At 40.1% G+C, this 21,885-nt stretch overlaps 3 protein-coding genes across 3 annotated transcripts; 2 read left to right on the top strand and 1 right to left on the bottom strand.

The window, feature by feature from the left end:
* Window positions 1-552: 552 nt before the first annotated feature.
* Window positions 553-4,799, bottom strand: LOC6557477 (forkhead box protein biniou). Its single transcript, XM_001983767.2, has 4 exons — window positions 3,600-4,799; window positions 2,183-2,459; window positions 1,773-2,124; window positions 553-1,122 (listed from the first exon to the last, which is right to left on the bottom strand). The coding sequence occupies exons 1-4, from the start codon at window positions 4,661-4,663 to the stop codon at window positions 818-820; spliced, it is 1,998 nt and encodes a 665-aa protein (XP_001983803.1). The 5' UTR covers window positions 4,664-4,799; the 3' UTR covers window positions 553-817.
* A 6,031-nt stretch (window positions 4,800-10,830) lies between these two features.
* LOC116805697 (sperm-specific protein Don juan-like) lies at window positions 10,831-11,726 on the top strand. Its single transcript, XM_032739357.1, has 2 exons — window positions 10,831-11,330; window positions 11,382-11,726. The coding sequence occupies exons 1-2, from the start codon at window positions 10,916-10,918 to the stop codon at window positions 11,462-11,464; spliced, it is 498 nt and encodes a 165-aa protein (XP_032595248.1). The 5' UTR covers window positions 10,831-10,915; the 3' UTR covers window positions 11,465-11,726.
* A 3,106-nt stretch (window positions 11,727-14,832) lies between these two features.
* On the top strand, window positions 14,833-21,805 carry LOC6557478 (G protein alpha i subunit). Its single transcript, XM_001983769.2, has 5 exons — window positions 14,833-15,403; window positions 19,945-20,416; window positions 20,479-20,573; window positions 20,637-20,825; window positions 20,894-21,805. Exons 1-5 carry the CDS (start codon window positions 15,283-15,285, stop codon window positions 21,082-21,084), a joined length of 1,068 nt encoding a protein of 355 aa, XP_001983805.1. The 5' UTR covers window positions 14,833-15,282; the 3' UTR covers window positions 21,085-21,805.
* The last annotated feature ends 80 nt before the right edge of the window (window positions 21,806-21,885 follow it).

Genomic DNA, 21,885 nt, shown 5'->3' with positions numbered 1-21,885 from the left:
ATTCACAAAGAATTTACAAAGCACTAATTTCTTCACAGGATACGCATATACATATGTATATACATATACATATTTATAGGCAAAAATACCAGTATTTTAAATACATCTGCTATAAAAGATTTTACATCATTTTCGCAATTTTATTTATTCTCAGCTACAAAATTCAGTGTTGCCAGACTACTGAAAATACATTTCAAATTCAAATGAAAATAACGTCTTGTGTTAAAGCAGTGTTGTTGTAAGCAGTGCACTGCTTTGTGCGCGCTGCTTACCTCTTGCGAGTCATAATTTCGCGCAGCGCTGCTAACTTCACATAACGCATGTGTTATGATCACATGAAGTTGGCTGTGCGCAAATTTGCGACTCATACTCAAATTCGCTGCGCGCATTTTTCAAATATATCAAGTCATAAAAATACACAGCTCGGATATGCAATGAATACGAAATCAAGATTTAAATGAAGCTGCCTTTAATTTTTTAAATTATTTCGTATATATCCTGTATAATTAATAAAGATCAGGATATAAATATTTGGTATAAGCTGTTTGTTATGCGTTTGCAAACTGAGCAATGTTTATTTAAATTTAAGCAGTTGATCACAAATAATGCTTGACTATTTGCTTTAGAAATACTTGCTAATTAAATATATTTATATATGGTATTTATTCGATAATAATTCCTTTCTTTTTACGCACTAAGCAACTAATTTTTGTCTGCAACTACTTAGGAGCTAACATTAAAATTGATTATCCTTTGAGGTAATAATGAAGGAAAATGAAGGAGTAACTCTAGCTAATTACTGCTACTAACTAACTATTTAGTATTTGATTGTCTCATAGTATTCGCCGTTCACCGATGTCGGGGGCGGAGTCATCGGCCGCAGGTAAACCGGTTTCAAATCGATGGGCGAACGATCCACGGCAAGATTGCCCGTCTGCGATGGCGGCGGTGTCATGCTTCCATGATGCTGCTGATGCTGCTGATGCTGCTGTTGATGCTGATGCTGCGGATGCTGCTGCTGCAGATGATGGTGATGATGATGGTGAAGATGCTGCGACTGCGACTGCCCCGTCTGTATGGATGACAAAGCGGGCAGTTGCTGCAGCGACATGGAGCGCAGACCTGAAACGACAAAAGGAAAACAGGAGCACAAAACAGCACTCGATTAAAATGCGTATTCTGCTGTTTTATGATACGGCGTTAAAATTCACAGCGGCAGTAATAAAATAGACGACAGACAGACAAAGAGACAGCCAGCAACAGCATGTGTTGCTATGCGGCGGTAACCCAAGATCAACATGATTCTCGCATAACCCACACACACACACACACATACACACATACACACGGAATGAACTCTGTCAGCCTCAGTGTTGACAACAAAACAAGCTAGTTTTTGGCCTACTGAAAAATAGCTAATTTGAGTATTCTTTTCAAGCTGCAATATATTTCTTTAATTGTATTATTTTTTGTAAAATGAGAAATATCAATTCCTTTACCAATTAAGCAAATATAAAGCGAAAAGATAGAAACTAAACAGGAATTAGAAATGCTGTTAAATACATTTGCTCAATTTCAATGTATCCTTTTCCTTTTCAGTGTAGAAAATGATACAATTCCTACTCTACAACACTTCCCACCATTGCACTTTAAAACAAGCCAGAAATGAGTGTAAAAAATGAAGCTAAATTGACAACACTGGTTGGGGCAATTAGATGTGTGTGATTGACACGGACACCCAGGCGGACTGTGACTGGTACTGGGGCACTTACCATTATCCAAGCCGTTGCCACTTGTTGCATAGGAATAGCCAGCGGCCACGAGACTGGCGGCTGGTGCATAATCACTTTGAAGCGCCGCCACCGGCGAACTGGAGGAGCCCAGGGCGGAGTGGGCCAACGGGGGTGTGGCAGAGCCGTTCAGATGATTGTTGCCCACCGTCGTCAGGCAGGTTATGTTGGAGTACTGCGGCAGGGTGGCAACCCCCACTGCCGTCGAGCCACTGTGCGCCGCATGCACATTCCACGGATCACTGAAGCCCTGAGCCGCCGAAGAACCCGCCCCAGCAGCGGCGCCATAATCATAACTGGCATATGTAGGCGCCGCATAGAAATTGGCATTGTCCTGCAAGGAGTCAAACATAAGAAAAGACATCTGGCTGGTGAAAAGGATGCGTGCTTACCATGCCCGCATCGCCATAGCTGCCGCTGTAGAAACCATTCGCACTGACGGCATATGTTTTGACTTTGATCTTGGAGCGATAGCCGCGTGGACGACGTCGCAGACTGCCCTCATCCTCGAAGAGATGTGCCGAGTTCTCGTCAATGGTCCAGAAATTGCCCTTGCCCGGCTTGCCGACGCCCATGCCCTTGGGCAGCTTCTTGAAGCACTCGTTCAGGCTGAGATTGTGTCGCACCGAGTTCTTCCAGCCCACATAGGGTCCGCGAAAGAATTCATAGCTGCAAGCCGGCAGAAATAATGCAAGTTTATTTATTTGATTTTCAGCTGAGTACCCAATAACCAAAATCCACACTCATTCATTCATTCACTCATTCATTCTAATGAGCTTTGAGTGTCGGACACAGAAAATCAATTAAAAATTTTTTGGACACCGCAGACTTGGCAACAAACAAACAAACAAATCGAAATCAGCTCGAAATTCTCTCACGCATTTGCTCCCCAATTTCTCCTGCCGCCCCTCTGCTACCCCTCCCCTCTACCATTGTCTGATATTGGCCGTCGCGAGTGTCGCCAATATCCAAACACATAAAGTGCCAAGCGCTGAGAAATATGAGCAATCAAAAGGATGTGCCTGCCTCGATTCGAATCATATTTTGTTGACTAAATAAAATCGGAGGCAAGTAAATGAAACCTTTGGGCGACACATGAGTGGCCGCCTGCCTCTCACATGTATCTGTTGTTGCTTTTGTCCGGTGTTTGTTGGCTGGGGGTGGTGTCGATGTCGGTAATCGTTCCCAGCCCGACACTTGAGCTGGAGACGCTTGTTTCGGCGCTTGGGAATGCAATTGCCGATAGGAGGCTACGACTGGTCCACCTTTAGGGGCTGACAACCTCAGTGTCTAGACTTTAGACGAACTGAGTCTAAATTTACTCATAAAAAAAGATTGTAGTTAAGCGAATTTTGCCAAATATTGTCACAAACAACTATGCTACAAAATTAGATAAATTATCAATCTCAAATAAAGCATAAATCTGATATATTTCCAAGGACTGCAGCATTGAGAAAACTTGAAATTTTTCTTAAAACTATCCTATAAAATTAGGCAAATTATCCATTTTCTATAAATATAAGGAATATGCATAAATAATTATTCCTTTGGGTATCAATCAATCAATTAAGTTCCCTCAAAATGAATACTTTCTGTGTAGCTTTTATCGTTATGCAGTCGTCTACTGATTTAACCAATTTGAGAGGCATTTCAAGTTCTTGGTCTCAACATATGGTCACTAAAACTTGAAACTTGATATCCAACATTCAAAGCCCGCAGCTCAAGTGCCTTATGCAATTGTTCCGATTGTATTTTACAACAGAGGAATTCAATCAGAATCGGTTGAGATCTATTTCATTTGGTACCCACCTCTTTTGGAGATAAGCATAGATCTCGCTGAGCGTCAGTTTGCCACTGGGTGACTCCTTGATGGCATGTCCGATCATGTTGATGTAGCTCAACGCTGGCTTCTCGGGACGACGAGTGCCCGACTTTTTGGTCGTATCCTGCGTGCTATTATCCTGTGCACTGGCAACACTCACCGCCTTGGGACTCTCATTTGTTGGCATCGGCTCTGATTTGGCTGGCGAGGAGCTGGCACTCGAGTAGTTCAGATGTCCATGGGCATTTGATATAACCTGCGTGGGAGAGGCTGACATCCGAGGAAGGTAGCCGGGAGAATTCTGCTGCTGCTGCTGCTGTGCTTGTTGTTGTTGCTGCTGCTGCTGTTGTTGTTGCTGTTGTTGTTGTAGCTCAGCACCGTGGATGGCCAGCTGATGGTAATCATTGGCACTGAGAATGGTATTGTTGGAGCAGTATTTGATTGTGGACGCATATTGATGATTCATGGGCTGTAGTTGCAGTGGCTTCACCACCGGCGAGCTGACATACATCTCCTGATCGGTTGGCGTCTTGGAGCTGGAATTGGGCGACACCGATCCAACAGAATGAGAGGACATGAGTACACCATATGGTGGTATGGGACTCGAGGATGCCGGCGGTGTTCCCATGCTGGGCAGGGCACTCAAGCCATATTGATGTGTGGTGTTGCTCGTCGTGGCTGTGGTGCTGGTGGGCGTCACATTGCCCGACGCATAATATTTGCGTTCCATGTAGCCAATGTTGGGCTTCTCATCCGCCAACTCAGTGGGGGAATCACCGCCCATCAATTGAAAATTGCCAGCGGGCAGTGAATTTCCAGTGCGATACAAATGCGAGGTGCTGTGGTGTGTAAACGTGTGTGGATGTGGATGTGTGGTGTGTGTGTGTGTGTGTGGATGTGGATGTGTGAGCTGTGTCGTCAGATGATGATGGGGATGATGGTGCGTTGGATGATACTGCCCGGAGGCAGCACTCAAAGAAAAGCCACCCAACTGATCGACGCCCATTGTGCGGCTATTCAAATCGGTTACAATTTCTTCACTTTTAATCATTATTATTCGCACAGGTTTTGTTATATTTTCCTATTTGACGCGTACGAAGAACCTTTTCAATGATTTATTTTTTGTTTGTTTTTTCCGTTGCGATATTTGTTAGAACCGTGCGGCTTGGCTATTCTCGCTGAACTGTAAACTGTCTGCGATCTCAGCAACGATCTCAGCCGACGAAACGCTCCGATCCTCTGTGGCTGTGCTGTGAAGAAGGCGATCCACTTCAACTCTGCGCGTTCTTTTTTTAGGTTCGACTCGCCTACGCCTTACGCAAATGCGACTCACTCGCGCTCTCATTTTCGCTCTCATTCTTATGCTCATTTATGCTCTCTCTCGTTCTCTTATTTCCAATTTGACTCGCAGCTAATTGGCTTGGCTTTGCATGGCTCGCTCATCTCGCTGCTCGCTCTCTCAATCTCCCTCTCTGTCTCTCTCTTTCGATGTCGCTTCCTCTCTGGCTCTTTCACAATGCGAATCATCGGAATTTGCAATTGGAATCTAAACTAAACTAGGCATTGGCATGCAAAATATCTGGAGACAAGCAGAGGGAGGAGTTTTCAGAACTGCAGAAATCGGAGAAATTCAGGATTCAATTGAGAAGTTATTTATTTTATTTAAATACATAATTATCTGCATTTACCTGGAAGCGCACTTAACAAGAAACTTGAAGATTAGAAAAAGTTTTATTATTTATTTATTACAATTAATTCTAAAATATGCCCACAAATAACATTGAGAAAACAAAATGCAGCAGCAGTCAACACAATTAGATGCATCATTAGCGGTCAACCCCCGCGGAGCAAGTTGGTCTGCTGTCTCCTTGCGCAGTCAACATCAACAGTTAATAAATAGTCGAAGCACCCAGATCCCAAAACCCATATTACTGCGAATGAATTAAGATTTAGCATTCATGGAAAGGCAATTGTGCTGCTTTTGTTGTTGCTGCTGCTGCTGCTGCTGTTTCGGTTCCCAATGCTGCTGCTTGTTGGCGGCGGCATTCGAAACGAGCTGTTAATTGATTTAGTCGTTCTTTGGCTCGGGCTCCGGGTCTCTGTCGCTGTCTCTGTCGCTGTCGCTGTAGGCTGCAACGGCTCCCTGAGTGCCGCCATTGCTGTCAGCACTACGCCGACTCGCGACCGTGACGACGATGGCGCGACGAGGCCGCTCTCTCTCTCTCTCTCTCTCGCTCGCTCGCTCGTCTCTTCTCTCTCCAAAACGCATCTTTTTTGGATCTTTTTTGGTGGCAAGAGATCGGGCAACGTTTCAATCCCCAAACCGACACACACACACACTAACACACATAACACACACGCATGAGAGACACACGGAGGCGGAGTTTTGTTTACATTAAACGAATTCTATTTGTCGAACGCGTCAGGCACGATTGGCGCTGCTGCTGCTGATGCTGCTGCCAGTGGCCAGCAACACCAAACAGCAACAGCAACAACATTTTCTTAGATACCTTCTTTTTTTTTATTTGACTTTTGTGCGGCCTGAAAGATATTTTAATTTCGTTTTGCAAATATATCACAAGCAGACAATTTTAACGAAACACTCGCCATTTTCTGAGAATTTCGTGGAATCCACAGACAATAACCACACAACAACAGCAACAACAGCAACAACAACAGCGACAACAAATTGGGCAATTGTGGAACATTTTTCAGCACAGCATTTTGGGGGTAATCTGTGGCTGTACCAAAAAGAATACATATACATAGATATTCCTATGTACATACTTATATATATTTATGTATATATATATTTATATATGTTAAAGTCTTTAGCTATTTTTCTGCGGACTGGCAATAAATTATTTTTACTTTTGATTATTATTACTTCTGTTGCGTGCTGTGTTTTCGTTTTTGTGCATATCCAGAATTTATTGTTGCGAGTGAGGAATAAATTAAACAGGCTTCCCATACAGAAAACACACAATGCGATTCACCTTTGGCTGGCCACAGTTTAAAACAGGCGCTTAATTAATTGACCAGGTGTGGGTGAATTCTAAGAAAAATTCTTATGGGTAATAAATGACATTGGGCCAAGATCTGAAGTGTAAAGATCGAAGAGAAATAGCTGAAAATTATTCATGCTTACTCATTGCAAATACACATGTATATTCTCAATCCATAATAGTATTATTGATCAATGTTATTTGTGAATATATATTGTATATTGCATTTGTTTGAGAAGCAAATTAAATACGAATATACATCAATTATTGACTACGCAACTATTTGAATATTTTTCTGTCGCCTTTCATGGAAAAACATTTTGGTTTTTTTTTTTTTTTGCTTTTCGAAACGTTTATTTCGCAGAATCAATTATAGAAGCAAAATCGATGGCCCCCACCCCAATTGCCTCAGCTCACATCTGAGCCAAAATTTCTTTGACATGACATCGCACCTTGTATTTATAGCCTCTAAAGTCCAAACAGTGCCTCCTGCCACATCCATGTGCGTCATAGAAACTGGGTCAACAGTTCCGCCAACATTTCCAACAAGACGTTGTGTGGTCGTAATCTGATTGCAACTGCATTCCTTCTCTCTCTCTCTCTTTCTCTATTCCTTAACATACAAAATAAAAACAAAAAAATGTAAAACAAAACACGTCGAGGGAATTCCCAAACAAAACTCGTCATCATCATTCAGTTTTTCAAGTTCAAATAATCATAATAAAGATAAGCATATACAATACATCTCTCTCCATCTCTCTCTCTCTATTCCTTTCTCTCTCTCCCTCTCTCTCTCTATCTGGGTGTTGTTGTTGGTATGGGCTTCTTGTACGGCGTTTGTTTTGCTTTTAATTTAATGTTAATGTTATTAAATGGCCAAATTGTTTACTATTATGGACGTTTGTAAACAAAATTATGTATACGACGCGTCCGCCGCAGCAAACAAGTTGAGTTGTAGTACACAAAGCAGGCGATTCCATTGATTCCTTCCTACTCACTGTCTATCTCTCTCGCTCCCTCTGTGTCACTCGCTGTCTCGCTCTGATGCTCTTTCTCTGTCCAAGTAAATGCAAAAGAATACCAAACAATACCAAATGCCGGCCATGGCCAGCATTGTTTAAAGTTGCCTCGTGCTGTAGTAGTTTAATAAACATTTAACAATTAAACACACTCTTCTAAACACAAGATTTCCCTCCTTACCAAGTTGTATACAAGTTGGAGCTGTTGTGCCGCATTTGTTTTTGCACACTGACCTACAGCAACAGGCAACAAGCAAACAATTGCAGCTTCTTTGGGAAATGCCCTAACACCTGCCCCCTGTCCATGCCCCAGGCGAAAGCCCCTTTGCCAGGCAACACAGACGTTTAATATACTGTTGATCTGCCGGACAATAAATAATCAAATAGTCCAAAAATTTCAAAATATTTACAAACGAGCTTCTACGGCGAAAATGAGGCCGTCTTCAGTTAACATTTTCTCTCACTCTCTCTCTCTCTCTCTCTCTCCCTCTCTCTTTCTCTCTATTGATTTAGATTTTTGTTTAAATATTTAGATTTTTGATGTGCAATTTCTTGATTATCAGATCTAACCTATTAGTCCGGTATTGGTATGGCTTCTATATCTTAATCAGCCAACTCATCGGTTTTGTTTATGGCCCCGCTTGAAGAGATTGAATCACGTGTTGTGGTAAAAGTCTTATGGAACACATTTTGAGAAAACGCAAACAAAAAGCCTTATTAATAATACAAACAATCTGCATATACTTTTTTAAATCTAAGAATTCTCTGCAGCTTTGCTTATGCTTTTTCCCACGTCTTCAATTGTGTTTATAAATTATTTAGCTGTTAAGTGGAATAAACGTTTATTTGATTCTGTTTGGATACATTTGGTTGGCAGCCAACTAAAAAGTGACAAGAGTATATTTTGTATAAACAAAAACAAAAAAGTATTTGTCACGATTTAATAGACATTAAAAGTCCATTAAGACCTAATGGTAAACTAATGAAGATATATAAAAGTAGCCAGTAAAATGATGAATGATATATAAAAGATATTTTATATATAAATGAATGATATATAAAAGATATTTGATATATAAATGAAAATCAATAAAGATTTGTTTGTTGCCTTAATCCAAAAACTTCAAAGTAATTTCTCTATTGACATAAAAATATTTTTCAATTCAAAATATGTTCAAGAAATTATCAAATTGTTAACGGAGAAGTGTTAAAGCTTATAATGCTGCCTAAATCTCTATCTTTTAGGTATTTAAAATTCATAGCTGTTGGCTAAAGCAAAGAATGTGTCCAATTACAGAATTATTACAAAATCGTCGTAAAAGTTACAAAGAGTGCAGTTGGCAGTCGTCAGTGAGGCGGCAACAAACTAGTATTTGCTGCTGTGAATGTTGCCACACTTGGCCATAAACACCTTTTGCCTCATGATTACAAGTTTTTCCAAAATGGCCGCTGGCTGAGTTTTGCGCAAGATGGCCAAGAACGACGTGTTTGTTTGGGCTGCCAGCTGCCAGTTGCCAGTTGCCAGTTGCGATCTGGATGCCATTGCCAAACTACTATGCAAACTGTGGCATATAATAAAAGCTCCAGCACACACACAGACACACACACAAAGACACAACGGGGAGCCCACACCGAACGGACTGGTTTGCTGTGCGCCATTCAGCTGTCGAAGCTGGCGCAATAAAATTGAACAATTTATAGACTTGCGATCCATTTGGTGCGCAATAATTGCGCCAAAAATTTAACAGAAATTAAGGAAAAAAAAAAAGAAAAAAGAAATGAAGCCAAAATACTTTTAACGTTGGCCAGCCAACAGCAAAGTGAACGAACGACGAACCGACAAACGGTTTGTCGATGGGTCGAAAGCCATTTTTACTTGGCACTTGGCTGGGCGATTGTTTAGCTTTTAGTTTAATTGCCGGTACTTAAAAAACCGTTGACTCACTCAGGTGAATGGAGGCAGGCAGGGCAGGCATGGCAGTCGCAACGAGGAACAGGAAACAGAAAAGAAGAAGAAAAACAAAGAAACAACAATTTGCTTTTCATCGATTCAAGTTACGAATTTTGCAACGCAGGCAGTAATTAATCTTTTGGAAAATGGGAAGAACACAAAAACACACACACATTGTGCTGATTCTGATTATGTGATAAATGCCGAAATTCCATTGCGTTGCACAGTGTACACTCCACCAATGTGCCATGTGGCACGGCCATAGCTGCGATTCCTTCTCCTGTGTGCAGCCGATCTTCTTCGATCTTCTTCGGACTTGTGGCATCTGTTTCATTTCAATCGACGCGTATTGTCGTCATTGCTTCTTGGTAAAATGTTGCTGTTGTTCTGGCTGTTGATGTTGCTGTTGTTGTTGTTTTTGTCGCTTTTTTCTTGTCTTTTGTAGATTTGACTCAAACTGTGCTTTTTGGCCTTGTGGCCATTGCGCACCTGCGAATCGCAAATAACTGACGAAATTGGAATCACGAGCTACATTTTTGGACAGTTCAATGCTGGAAAAGAAAGAACAGAAAAAAAAACCAAGAAAAGAGTTCAATTTATTTAGAGAAATGTGTCAAGAGCAAACTGAAAATCGATCGTCAGGCGATCATCAATCGTTGCCCAGCTCTAAATCACAAATGCCAATGCATCGTTTTCGCTTACAATCTGTGGCAATCTGTTCAAGTGGCTTGCAGGGAGTCCCAGTCCGGGCAGAAGATGTAAATTTGGGTTAATCGCCGGCGACATCCTGACGCAGCAGCATTTGTCTAATTACCCCGCCGTAAATCGAGGCGCTGACAAATATTTTGACATGGCGTCGCCGAGAGACATTGTCGAGTTGTGTGCTTCTCGAGTCCACTTGATGCTCGGACTCGATCTTTGGGTATCCGTTTGCCACAACAGAACGAAAATCGAGGCTAATGTGTGGTCGGGACACTTGAGATCCGGTAGCGGGCTCGGCGTCGGGGTAACTTGCAACATGCAAGTGAAACTCAACACCAACATTTCATATAACCAAATGCCGGCCACAAAACAATTAGCTTGAAATGTGTCAGTTGGGAAATTAATCGCATGATTTAAGATATAAATTGAGATCCCCAAAGACACGGGTTGGTTATCATTAATTAAATATTATTATTTTTATTTATTTTTTGTAACTCAGCAAACAATGATTTCAAAACTGTCCCTCAAATCTCGGAAGTCAGCAGTCAGCTGATAGTCAAACTACATTCGGTTCAAATAAAAAACACGCCAAATTTTTAGTTTTTCTTTAAGATTTTTAATTAATAATGCATCGTTTCATGAATATTTCGGTTTTTAAATTTACAGAGCATTTGTTACACGCTCGTCGACCAGCGAGTGGATGTGGCGATAAGAAGAATCAATGTCCTAATAAAGATCCTTGCGCTAATCAAGATGGTTGTGCTAATCAAGATGGTTGTGGCAATCAAGATCCTTGCGGCAATCAAGATCCTTGTCCTGTTGTAGATCCTTGTGCCATCAAAGATCTATGCGGACAGCAAAACAAATGCCCAAAGAAAGATTCACGTGGCAAGCAAAACAAATGCCCAAAAAGGGATCCATGTGGAAAGCAAAACCAATGTGCCAATCAAGATCCATGTGCACAGAACAATCAGTGCGGAAATAACAATCAAGGCGGAAACCAAGGCGGACAGGACTCTAAGAAGCACCAGTGCGCTAACAGTATGATTTCCACATTATTTTATAAACTTTAATAACGGAAGTCTTTTTTAGAAAAAGAAAAAACGGGTCCACGTTGCAAGGACGGTCAGGGTGGCAAGGATGGCAAAGATGGCAAAGGTGCCAAAGCTAAATAGTGAAATCACCAATGTAATACTGATTGGGTGAGGCAAATCAGTATCTGCATTGCTATCGACGACTGGCGCCATCTTTTACTAAAAGTAGTTCCCATAATGGATCACAAAAAATCCAATAGTGGGAAGAAGCAAGATGAATCAGTTTGGGTTTACTGCTCGGCTGAGCACACACTGAGATCATAAAAGCGAAACGCTCAGCAGACATTATAAAGCCATAAAGCAACAAGTAAAATCGGCGCAAAAATAGCTGGCCAGCAGGGAGGTAACAAAAAAAAAAAAATACAAAAATATAAGAAAAAAAAATCCATAAAGAGTGATAAAAGTTTAAACCGACAACGTATGGACTAACTGTAAATTTCCATGGACATTTTATGATGACGGCGCAGTAGTTGCCTCTGCTCCGATGCTGCAATGATTCTCAAATATATATTTATATTTGTAAATCGAATTTGAATTAGAAAACTATCGGTAAACGAAAAGAGAACCATTTTTGAATTATGAATGCATTTTTCTTTGGAACAAACAAAAAAACTGCATTGCATCAGCTGGCAGGTGCTTAACGATATAACCTCGAGATAATCTCGAAACTCTGATCTCTGAAATCCATGACAAAAATAATATTCCACCAAAAGCAACAGCAGCAAACGGGAATTCATAAATTTCACACCCGGCCCGATCCCCCCGACAGAATCAGTTTTTATGGCAATTCAATTGCACTGGCACCGATATTTGTTTCCTGCTGATCCGTTCGGATTCGATCCGCACCCGTTCCCGGGCAGGTTGCAGCCGTATGGCCGGTCATATATACGATTTGCTTTTCCCCATTCCTACATGTAAACAAAAAACAAAGATCTCTAGACACGGGTCGCACTTGTGCTTACTGCTGCTGCTTCCCAAGACTCAATAGTCGAAATACTCGTACTCGTTTCTCTCCCCCCCTCATTTTCCAGTCTTTTCCTCTTCCACACAGATCGATCTTATATATGTATATATATATATATATATGTGTGTATGTGTGTATTTGTGTGCACAGCACATTTTTGTCTTTTGCTCCCCGTATTTTGGGTAATTATTACTTTTTCCATGTAAACAAATTGAATGCTGCTAATTTTAGTTAAATACTTGTACGTTATTTCTAGTTTTTACGATGCTGCGCCCTCATTTTGCCTTCGGCTGGAACCTATATAGAGATGCAAGTATTTCAATTGCAAATTAACAAGATCGATGTTTACAATAATTGCCTTGACTATGCTAAGACTAATGTTTATAAATAAAGGTGATGACTCTAAATGTGCCACTGCAACAACTTTTTGGTCTTGATTAAGCCTCTGTAATTGCCTAGTTTTATCAATACTAAAACAGATTTGCAAAATGCAGTTTGTTTTGAATTAGTTTATAATTATATTATATATAATTATTATGGGTATTTTCTTATCAGAAATACTTGTAAGGCACTTGAAAAATAGAGAAACACCTCAAAAACTCAATTCTTTTCGTATAAGTATTTCTTATATTTCTCTTTCTTCAGATTTGAACCTTCAACCCTTTAGAGCTGCACAGATTTTGGTTGTATAGCTATTTTGGCTGGTTGTCAGCCCATTGACTTGCTCATTGACAGCTTTGAAGAGTGCCGAAAATCGGATCGAAAATCGAGCAATTGACGCAGTCGACGATCGACAGCCGATCGAGCATCCATCAATGGAGTGTCTAAAGTCTCCCGACTTGAGTTGAGTGTGGAGCTGCTGCTGCTGCTCTACATATATATATATATATATATGCATATGCATATGCATATATATATACATATGCATATGCCCGATTAACAGCCGACTTGTGTTCCTCTCAACCTTTCAACGCATATAAAAAGCCAAGGCGCAAAGTTTTCTAAAATGATGCTGTATTTTTGTTTTTTCTTCCCATTTTTGTTTCGAATTATCGACGAAATTAATCTTAATCTTGAGTTGGCCCAAGGCAATCTGGCAACACATGTGCTAAACTGCAGCCGAGTGTGTGTGTGTGTGTAGGTGTGTGGGATTCAACTAGTACAAATACACACATATCTATTTCAAGGCCTTGGCGTCCTTTTATTGTTGTTGTTGTTGTTGCTTGCTGCTTTTGTTTGCTTTGGTTTTTGTTTTTGTGCGCAACGCCGATTGAAGTTTGGCCGACGCCAACGTCGACGTTCGTCAAATTTGTTGGCATCAGCAAACGGTTTAAAATTCAACGAAGAACAACAACAACGAACGAACGAATGAGCGAACGGACAGCAATGAGAATGATGGAAGCAACAGCAACAGCAGCAGCAGACAGGAGAAAGAGGAAGACGGCATGCGCTGCTTTGCATGCGCCGACATTGCACCAGCCAATTGGACCACCCAAAGCGCTCTCCTTGCCTTGCCTCTCCGCACTCGCCTCCCCGCAACCGCATAAATCCATATATCTCTAGCTGCTGCCGTTTTAAATTTTTACGATAAATTACAACACCAACATTGCAGCAAATGCTGCAATCATTCAGTCATCCAAAGTCATTCCACCCCCCTTTCCCAGTTGTCGCCCTTCTCCATCTTCGTGTAAACATGTGTAAATCATGACCCGTTGATGGCCTTCCACGCCAACAGTTTAACATGTGACGTCCTCAGCAACGTCGACGCTTAGCAACTTTTGCACTGCGACCCCAAACTCAGTTGCAGTGCTTTTTCCAGTTGAGGAAAGCTGCTGCACCTCACAGACTTGGAAGTCTGCCAAAGTCGACTGGAACGGCATTGTCCCAAAGGGCAAAAGCAAATATTATTTATGCATGTGTTTGTGAATTTTACATAAATGTATGTTTGTATGTGTGTCTGCCTCTGAGAACTTTATTTTGTCGGCTTGTGCACATATTGAGCAAATGCCGTGCACTTCCGAACCGCACAGAATTTTGTGTGTTTGTCTTTTGTTTGTTTATACTTAAAACGTTATTTCAATAAACATATCCATGGCAAAGGGCAAATTTTTGATATTGAAATGTTGATACATTCTTTGAAAATGATACAGCCTGTTTTGATCTGTAATTTTTGTACAAAATATATCAGCCTTTTCAAAAATATATAGAAACTTCATTGAATTAAGTCAGTAATAACTAAGTTCATATTTATTTTTTGCTGCTTTTGAAAATATTTCAAGTGCGGCTTTCATATCAGTCAGCAAACTGTAAGGCTCACACAATAATATGGCATCGTTCCGACAGATCTCGATGACGTCAGAGTTGCCCAGCTAAACAGTGCTGCATAACGTGCAGGTTTAGTCATTTACCAACACCGACAAGCGCTGATCGCATATGCAGTGTGACCATGCATGCGAGTTATTGGTGTGTTTTTTTTAGTATCAGAGTGAGAACGGCAGCAGCAGCCAAAAAGTGATTCACGCTCTCCAACGGCAACAGTAATTTTAACGAATAGAAATTATTTTCGCATTTGCCGCCGCGCGTTAGAAAATTAACAAAATATATATTTTAATAGGTCGCCGCGAGTGATTTTGGAAAGTGCAAAAAGAAAAAAAAACGGGCCGCTACGTTTGCGTCGGCTCAAAACTCAGAGTGCGCGTGTGTGTGAGCGTGTGCATGTGTGTGTGAGAAAGGAGGAGGAGAAGCAACACACGAAAGAAAAAAGTGAAAAAAGTGTACAGACGACGCGCAGACGCAATACAAAAAAAATCTGCACTGGCATAATTAAAAGCAACGAAAAAGCGAGTGAAAATTAATTAACTACAGGCGCAAATATCGCCAAAAACAACAAAAAAACACAAGTTGGTCAACAAGCAGAACAGAAAACGACTTTAAAATGGGTTGTGCCGTGAGTACAGCACGAGATAAAGAAGCCATCGAACGTTCGAAAAACATCGACCGGGTGCTCAGAGCTGAAGGAGAACGCGCCGCATCTGAGGTTAAATTACTGCTGCTGGGTGCGTTCCAAAATTCTCTCTCTCTTTTCCTCTTCCTCTTGCTCCTTTTTTAATAATAATTTGTGCACGACTTTCCAGTGGATTTAGCTAGCAATTCCAGTGCAATGAAAAATAACTAACCATGCCGGAATTTTTTTTTTTTTCCAATTGAATCAAACTCGGTTTTCTATTCATCTTGGCCATTATGCAATGCACATGTCCATAATAATTCGATATGCGATAAGAAATCGAAAGTAAATTGAAACCAAATGGCGGCGGTGGCGAGTCCAACAACCAAAAGTGGAGCGCCATCAATCGGCCTGGAAATGAATACATGTTTTGTGCTGCTTGCGGTTCTTTTTTTTTTTAAGTACAGATCTAGAAATGTATATATATATATGTGTGTGAGTGAGTGGCACTTGTTGTTGTCAGCGGGTGAGAAATGTGCATTGAGGCATTGCGACGCCATCATTTTCAACTTTGACCTCTACAGTGAAATTGGACGCGTCTCATTTGGTTTTTTTTGGCCTGCTGCAATTAAATTTCTATACAAACGAAGAGCACGCTAAGAAACTGTATATTTGAGTGCACTTTTCATGCCATTCAATGTTGCAAACAATGCAATGGATTTTCCAGCAAAAACCAACAACAATTCACATACACACAAATACAGATGTAGTTGCAGTTTGCTAATGAAACGGCGCCCCGTTAAACTCACTGCTATATGACTCAAAGCGAGGGCTGTCGAGTGTTGAATGAGAGGAGAGCTGCGGGGTGCGACATTCATCGACGTGAACAGTTGAAGTGATATCTGCTGGAGATGAACTCACTCACAGCTGGAAACACTCATCAGCACTGCTAGAAAACTCTCGCAATTCAGTTCGATCTTTAGCAACACATGCATACGGACATACATGTATGTATTGAAGCATATTGTTCACTTCTGTTTGCTTGACGACTTATCTTTTCAAAAATGCATTTTAAATTTACAATAAATTTAATCTTTTGTTTTTCCAATTCATTACATTACTCTTACTGAAAAGCTTCTGCTGTCACTTGAGCAGCTCATTCCAGCTTCCCAAATTCCAGCGTTTACCTGGAATAAAATTTGCCTTGCAGCTGCAGTTTATTAAATCAAACAGAAGAAGAACAACTATGCTGGGCAGTGTAATGGGGGATACAAAAAAAAACACCTTGCACCAGTTGCTAACATTTGCGCTCGTATTTATTTAGTTACACATACAGGCACGTAGTAGTTGTTATTGTTGTATTGCCTGTCTGCCTGTTGTTGTTGCTGGGTGTTGGAAGTTGTTGGTGGCTGCGCACGCTCATTATTCAAACCGCATTGCTTGCTATCTCCCTCTCGCTCTCTCTTGCAGGCCTAATTGAGTGTCTTTTGTTGTTGTTGTTGCTTTGTACACTGACATTTAAAGTGGGGTGAATGATATTAGCGCAATAAATAAATGGCCCCCACATCAAATGCAGCTGGGCGAGCAGAGCTGAGTGTTTGGATTATGCTCCTCGTTTTATTGTGTAGATTTAATAAAAAATTTGCTATTGTTGCAACTTGCTGTGTGTCTGACTCTGACCATTGCCCCCTTTTGCTGTGTGCAGCAGCCTCTTCAGTTAAATTACGGCACTTAATTCAACATCAATTTTACTCACTCTCCCTCTGTCTCTCTCTCACTCTCTGTATCTCTCCCTCTGGCACCCTTTGACACGCCATTCAATTGAAAGTGCAATTTTCATTGGGATCGCAGTTTCTTTTCAGCTTTCTTTCACATTTCCAATTCCTAATATTTCAGAAAACAGACAAATGTCTTTAATTTTGTGTATTAACTGCTAACAAGATTTGCAAACGAATTGTGAATTGAATGTGTTGCTCATATTTTAGACTTATTTGGGGGCATTAGTAAGCCACCAGTAAATACGCGTGTATAAGAAAGAAACAAATATATAAATACATAGCCACATACATATGTATGTAAATAATACACTCGTAAACAAAATTTGACACTCATAGTGTGAGTGAGAGAGAAACCCAGAGCACAAACTGTCAGCACAAATAGAACTTAATCAATAATTTTTAAGAATTTATATTTGTATGTTTATATAAATGTACATATATAATGTACTTTATTTGGCTGTCGGCTATAATTCATTCGTCGCGCCTTATCAAAATTATCAATAAGTGACCTTTGCGTCAGTTTTAAACAGATATTTTCAACTAAACTGATGAGCGAACGCAGCTGACTTGATTTCAACGAACAGAAGCCAAGCGGCGATAATATTTCCGTTTATTTATTTATTTTACAAACCCATCGAATAATGCGAGCACACGCTGCAGATGGGAAATTCCAAGGCATATACAAACAAACTTGTGATTGCCACATTTCTTTTCGTTTCGTTTCTGTTCTTACTTTGCTTATCGCAAAGAAAGGCGGCGCCAATAAAGCTCGATAAGTCGATTAGTCATGCACTAGAGTGCAAAATGAACAAAATGCCAAGCAATGAATGATTAGCAACTGATTTTTCCTGTCTCTCTTTTTGCCTTTAGTCACCGTCAATGAATCTGCATATGCATGTGTGTGTGTGTGTGTGTAACTGCAATCATAGGAAAAAAACACATCTGCTGAAATGTTTGACACGCCCCAAAGTATTGATGAGGGCTGTGTGTATGTGTGCGTGTGTGCTGATGAAGTTAATTTGAATACCGCTGATTATCACGATGATGGTGATGATGAGCTTTTGTTGTTGTTGTTGGAATGAAGCTCGCGCTTTGTACTCGCCGCTGCGCAAACGTTCTCGGCGCTCTCTCTTTCTCGCCGTGTCTTCTTCTTTATTCACACATATTATGGCAGAGGTAACGGTGCATTGATTTGTATGCTTATTTCTTGCTCTTGCCGTTGTTGCTGTTGTTATTATTATTATTAAATTGACCTTTTTTTGCGCCTCTGTTAGTTTTCTTTCATGTTTCATTTTGGCGTATTATTCGGTGGCAAGCTTCGAATATTTACCTACCAATTCATATTCAGATTGGCCAAATGTGCCCATCATTATACGTAAACGGTTGTTTTTATATCGACTTATTATTTTTTTTAATGCCAAAATTAGTACGCATTGTTAGCTTTACAAAAAGAGCAAAATATGCAAAGAAAGGTAAGAAATATTGCAGTTTAAAATCGGAGCTAGTACTAAGCACTGCAAAAGTGAAAGTACTCTTAGCTCTTGAAATTACCTAATCAAAAAAGAAAGGAAAAAAACACAGCGTCTCCACATCCAAATTGTATCTTTCTCTCTCTGTCTGGGAAACGACCCAAGCAACCACACACAAAAACACATGCAACAACAAACAGCATCGAATGTTGCAAAGATTTTCAAAAAGAAAAGAAAAAATAAAGTTTGCTTAATGTGCCACTGTTGCAATCTCGCCGACTTCGGAGTTTTATAACTTAAACTTAAACCGCAGCTGAAAAACACAAAGTCTACGATAAAAAGAAATAAAAAACATTAATTTCAGTCGTTTGGGGAAGCAGCTTAGCAAAAAAAAGAGCACGTAACATCAGTTTTTATCTATTGAACTGATTGTGACGAGCGTTTGTGTGTTGTGTGCCTTGTTGTCAGCTGATTCTTTTGTTTACTTCGGCATTTTAAAAGTTTTATGTCTGTAAATTTATATATATAGACATGTAGTTGAATAAAACGCTCGGCATTTTATTAACTCACAAGTTATGTCCAAAATAGTATGCGGTTTCAGATTATTGCCTTTGTATGTTCAATGTTCGAGAGAGTTCAATGATCCTCAGGGGTTTGGCATAAGGGCAAATAATAAGTACAGCAGCGGTGAACGATAGAGAGATAAAGAGAAACCATTATAATAAATGTCGACATTTAATGCTTGAATGTGCATTCCAATTCCTGTCACATATTTTTGTAAATACATTTTATGTTTATTTTATGGGCACAGTTTATTAACATATATATTTCCATTGAAGGGTTCATCAAAAATGAATTCACTTCTTGTGTCATAAAATCACATGCTTTAAACTTAGATAGAGATAACTTACAAATGCAGAAATGGGAATTTTATAGTTATTCAATAGATAGGAAGCAATCATCTTGGCATGGTTGTAAACTCACTGGATATATATATATCGCTTTATAGTAGAAGTTCAATTACTCACGACATTACATGATGACCAACATGACCAACGCAATTGAGCGCGAGCTTTGTGGCCTCTTGAACCCAAAGACAATTGAACAATTTGTGGCATCCATTCATTCATGAAAAAACAGTAAATTAAAAAAAAAAAGCGCACAACTTGCTTGCCTTGCCCCTCTTTTTCCCTGTTCCATTCATTGATTCATTCATTGGCGCATTTTACGCAAACGGAACAGCAAAAGTCACATTCTCTTTTCCCGATAACAAATTCAATTGTTTGCTGATTGAGGAGGAAGGGGTCACCTCAACGAGATGAGCTCATTTCCGCTTTTGTTCCCCCAACAACAGCATCAGCTGTTGCCAATTTCCAGCATTTCTAATTGTTGATTTTTGCTTCTAGGTGCCGGCGAATCCGGCAAATCGACAATAGTCAAACAGATGAAGATCATACACGAGACGGGCTACTCGCAGGAGGAGTGCGAGGAATATCGCCGTGTCGTCTACAGCAACACCGTACAGAGCCTGATGGTCATCATCCGTGCCATGGGCAGGCTAAAGATTGAGTTTGCGGATCCGGGCAAAACAGAGATCGCACGCCAGTTTTTCACACACGCCTCGGCGGCAGACGAGGACATCCTGCTGCCGGAGATTGTGCTGCTGATGAAGAAACTCTGGTCGGATGCCGGTGTGCAGCAATCATTTTCGCGCTCTCGCGAATATCAGCTAAACGACTCGGCCGGTTACTATCTGAACTCACTGGATCGCATTGCGCAACCCAATTATATACCCACACAGCAGGATGTGCTTCGCACACGTGTCAAGACCACAGGCATCATTGAGACGCATTTCAGCTGCAAACAGTTGCATTTCAAGTGAGTGATGCGTATAAATTGCATTAATTTTAAAGTGATTAATCGAATTTTCTAATCCACAGACTTTTTGATGTGGGCGGTCAGCGCTCGGAGCGTAAAAAGTGGATTCACTGCTTTGAAGGCGTCACAGCCATCATTTTCTGTGTGGCGCTCTCAGGTAAGACTCGATTAACATCCATTAAAAGTTTAATTTATTAATCTGTCTCCCATTTATACACAGGTTACGACTTGGTTTTGGCTGAAGATGAGGAAATGAATCGTATGATTGAATCACTCAAACTCTTCGATTCCATATGCAATTCGAAATGGTTTGTGGAAACGTCCATAATACTCTTCTTGAACAAAAAGGATTTGTTCGAGGAGAAAATCAAGCGATCTCCCCTAACGATATGCTTTCCGGAATACACAGGTAACTGAAATAAATCATAATATAATATAATAAATACTAACGTTATTTATGCATTGTTAATTTTGTAGGTTCGAATACGTTCGAGGAGGCCGCCAATTATATACGCATGAAATTCGAAAATCTCAACAAACGAAAAGACCAAAAAGAAATCTATACGCATCTAACCTGCGCCACAGATACAAACAATGTGAAATTTGTATTCGATGCGGTTACCGATGTCATCATCAAGAACAATCTGAAACAAATTGGCCTCTTCTAAATACGATTAAGAGTGCGTCTTAGTATTAAAAGGAAAAACACCCGCAAACATTTCCATTACAATATAATTAATTTACTATAAATACATATACACATATATCTATATATATACGCATATATCTATATATATATATATTTGTAATCTGTATTTTATGTATATACACATGTATATGCTGGAAAAAAAGACGAAATTTAAAATGCTTTACAAGCTCTTGAGATAAACCTACTTATTATAAACCGATTTTGTTGCCAATAGTCGAGGAACAAATAACTAACTGCAATTAATTAAGTTAACAGTTAAAACTGCTTTGCTATAAGTGAACTAATTAAAATACGTTTGTATTTATGCTAATTTAACAAGTGTAAAGTAGACGCCAGGAGCTTGGTAAAGATAGCTGTCCAGATTTCTGAACGCCGTAAAATACATCCGAAATTTGGCCAGCTAACTTTGCGCTTATTTAAGCTTAATAATAATAACAATTGATGTGACTAAATTGCATGGCGCAAAATCAGTGGACTTTTAACCGATTTTTATCCTTTTTCCGCAATGCATTTTGGCCACGTTTTGATTTTTGCTGTAAAACTGTCAGACGACGCCGCCACGTTGAATTTGCCAAGAGAGTGAGCGCGGGCCTCATTTTTGTAAGCCCTTTACATTTAACTAGAAATTTTACTAATTTTTTAGTAATAGCTTAAATAAAGATAAAATACAACGACCTAAACATGTGCATTTTTTGTGTTGACTGTACTTTAGTTACGTTATGCAACACTGCTCAGCACTAGTGTGGTGAGTTTGAAAATA

The sequence above is a fragment of the Drosophila grimshawi genome, unplaced genomic scaffold (assembly GCF_018153295.1).
Source record: "Drosophila grimshawi isolate 15287-2541.00 unplaced genomic scaffold, ASM1815329v1 contig_44, whole genome shotgun sequence".
Taxonomy (NCBI): domain Eukaryota; kingdom Metazoa; phylum Arthropoda; class Insecta; order Diptera; family Drosophilidae; genus Drosophila; species Drosophila grimshawi.
Note: the sequence above shows the minus strand (reverse complement) of the source record. Positions and strands in the feature narration are given on the sequence as shown.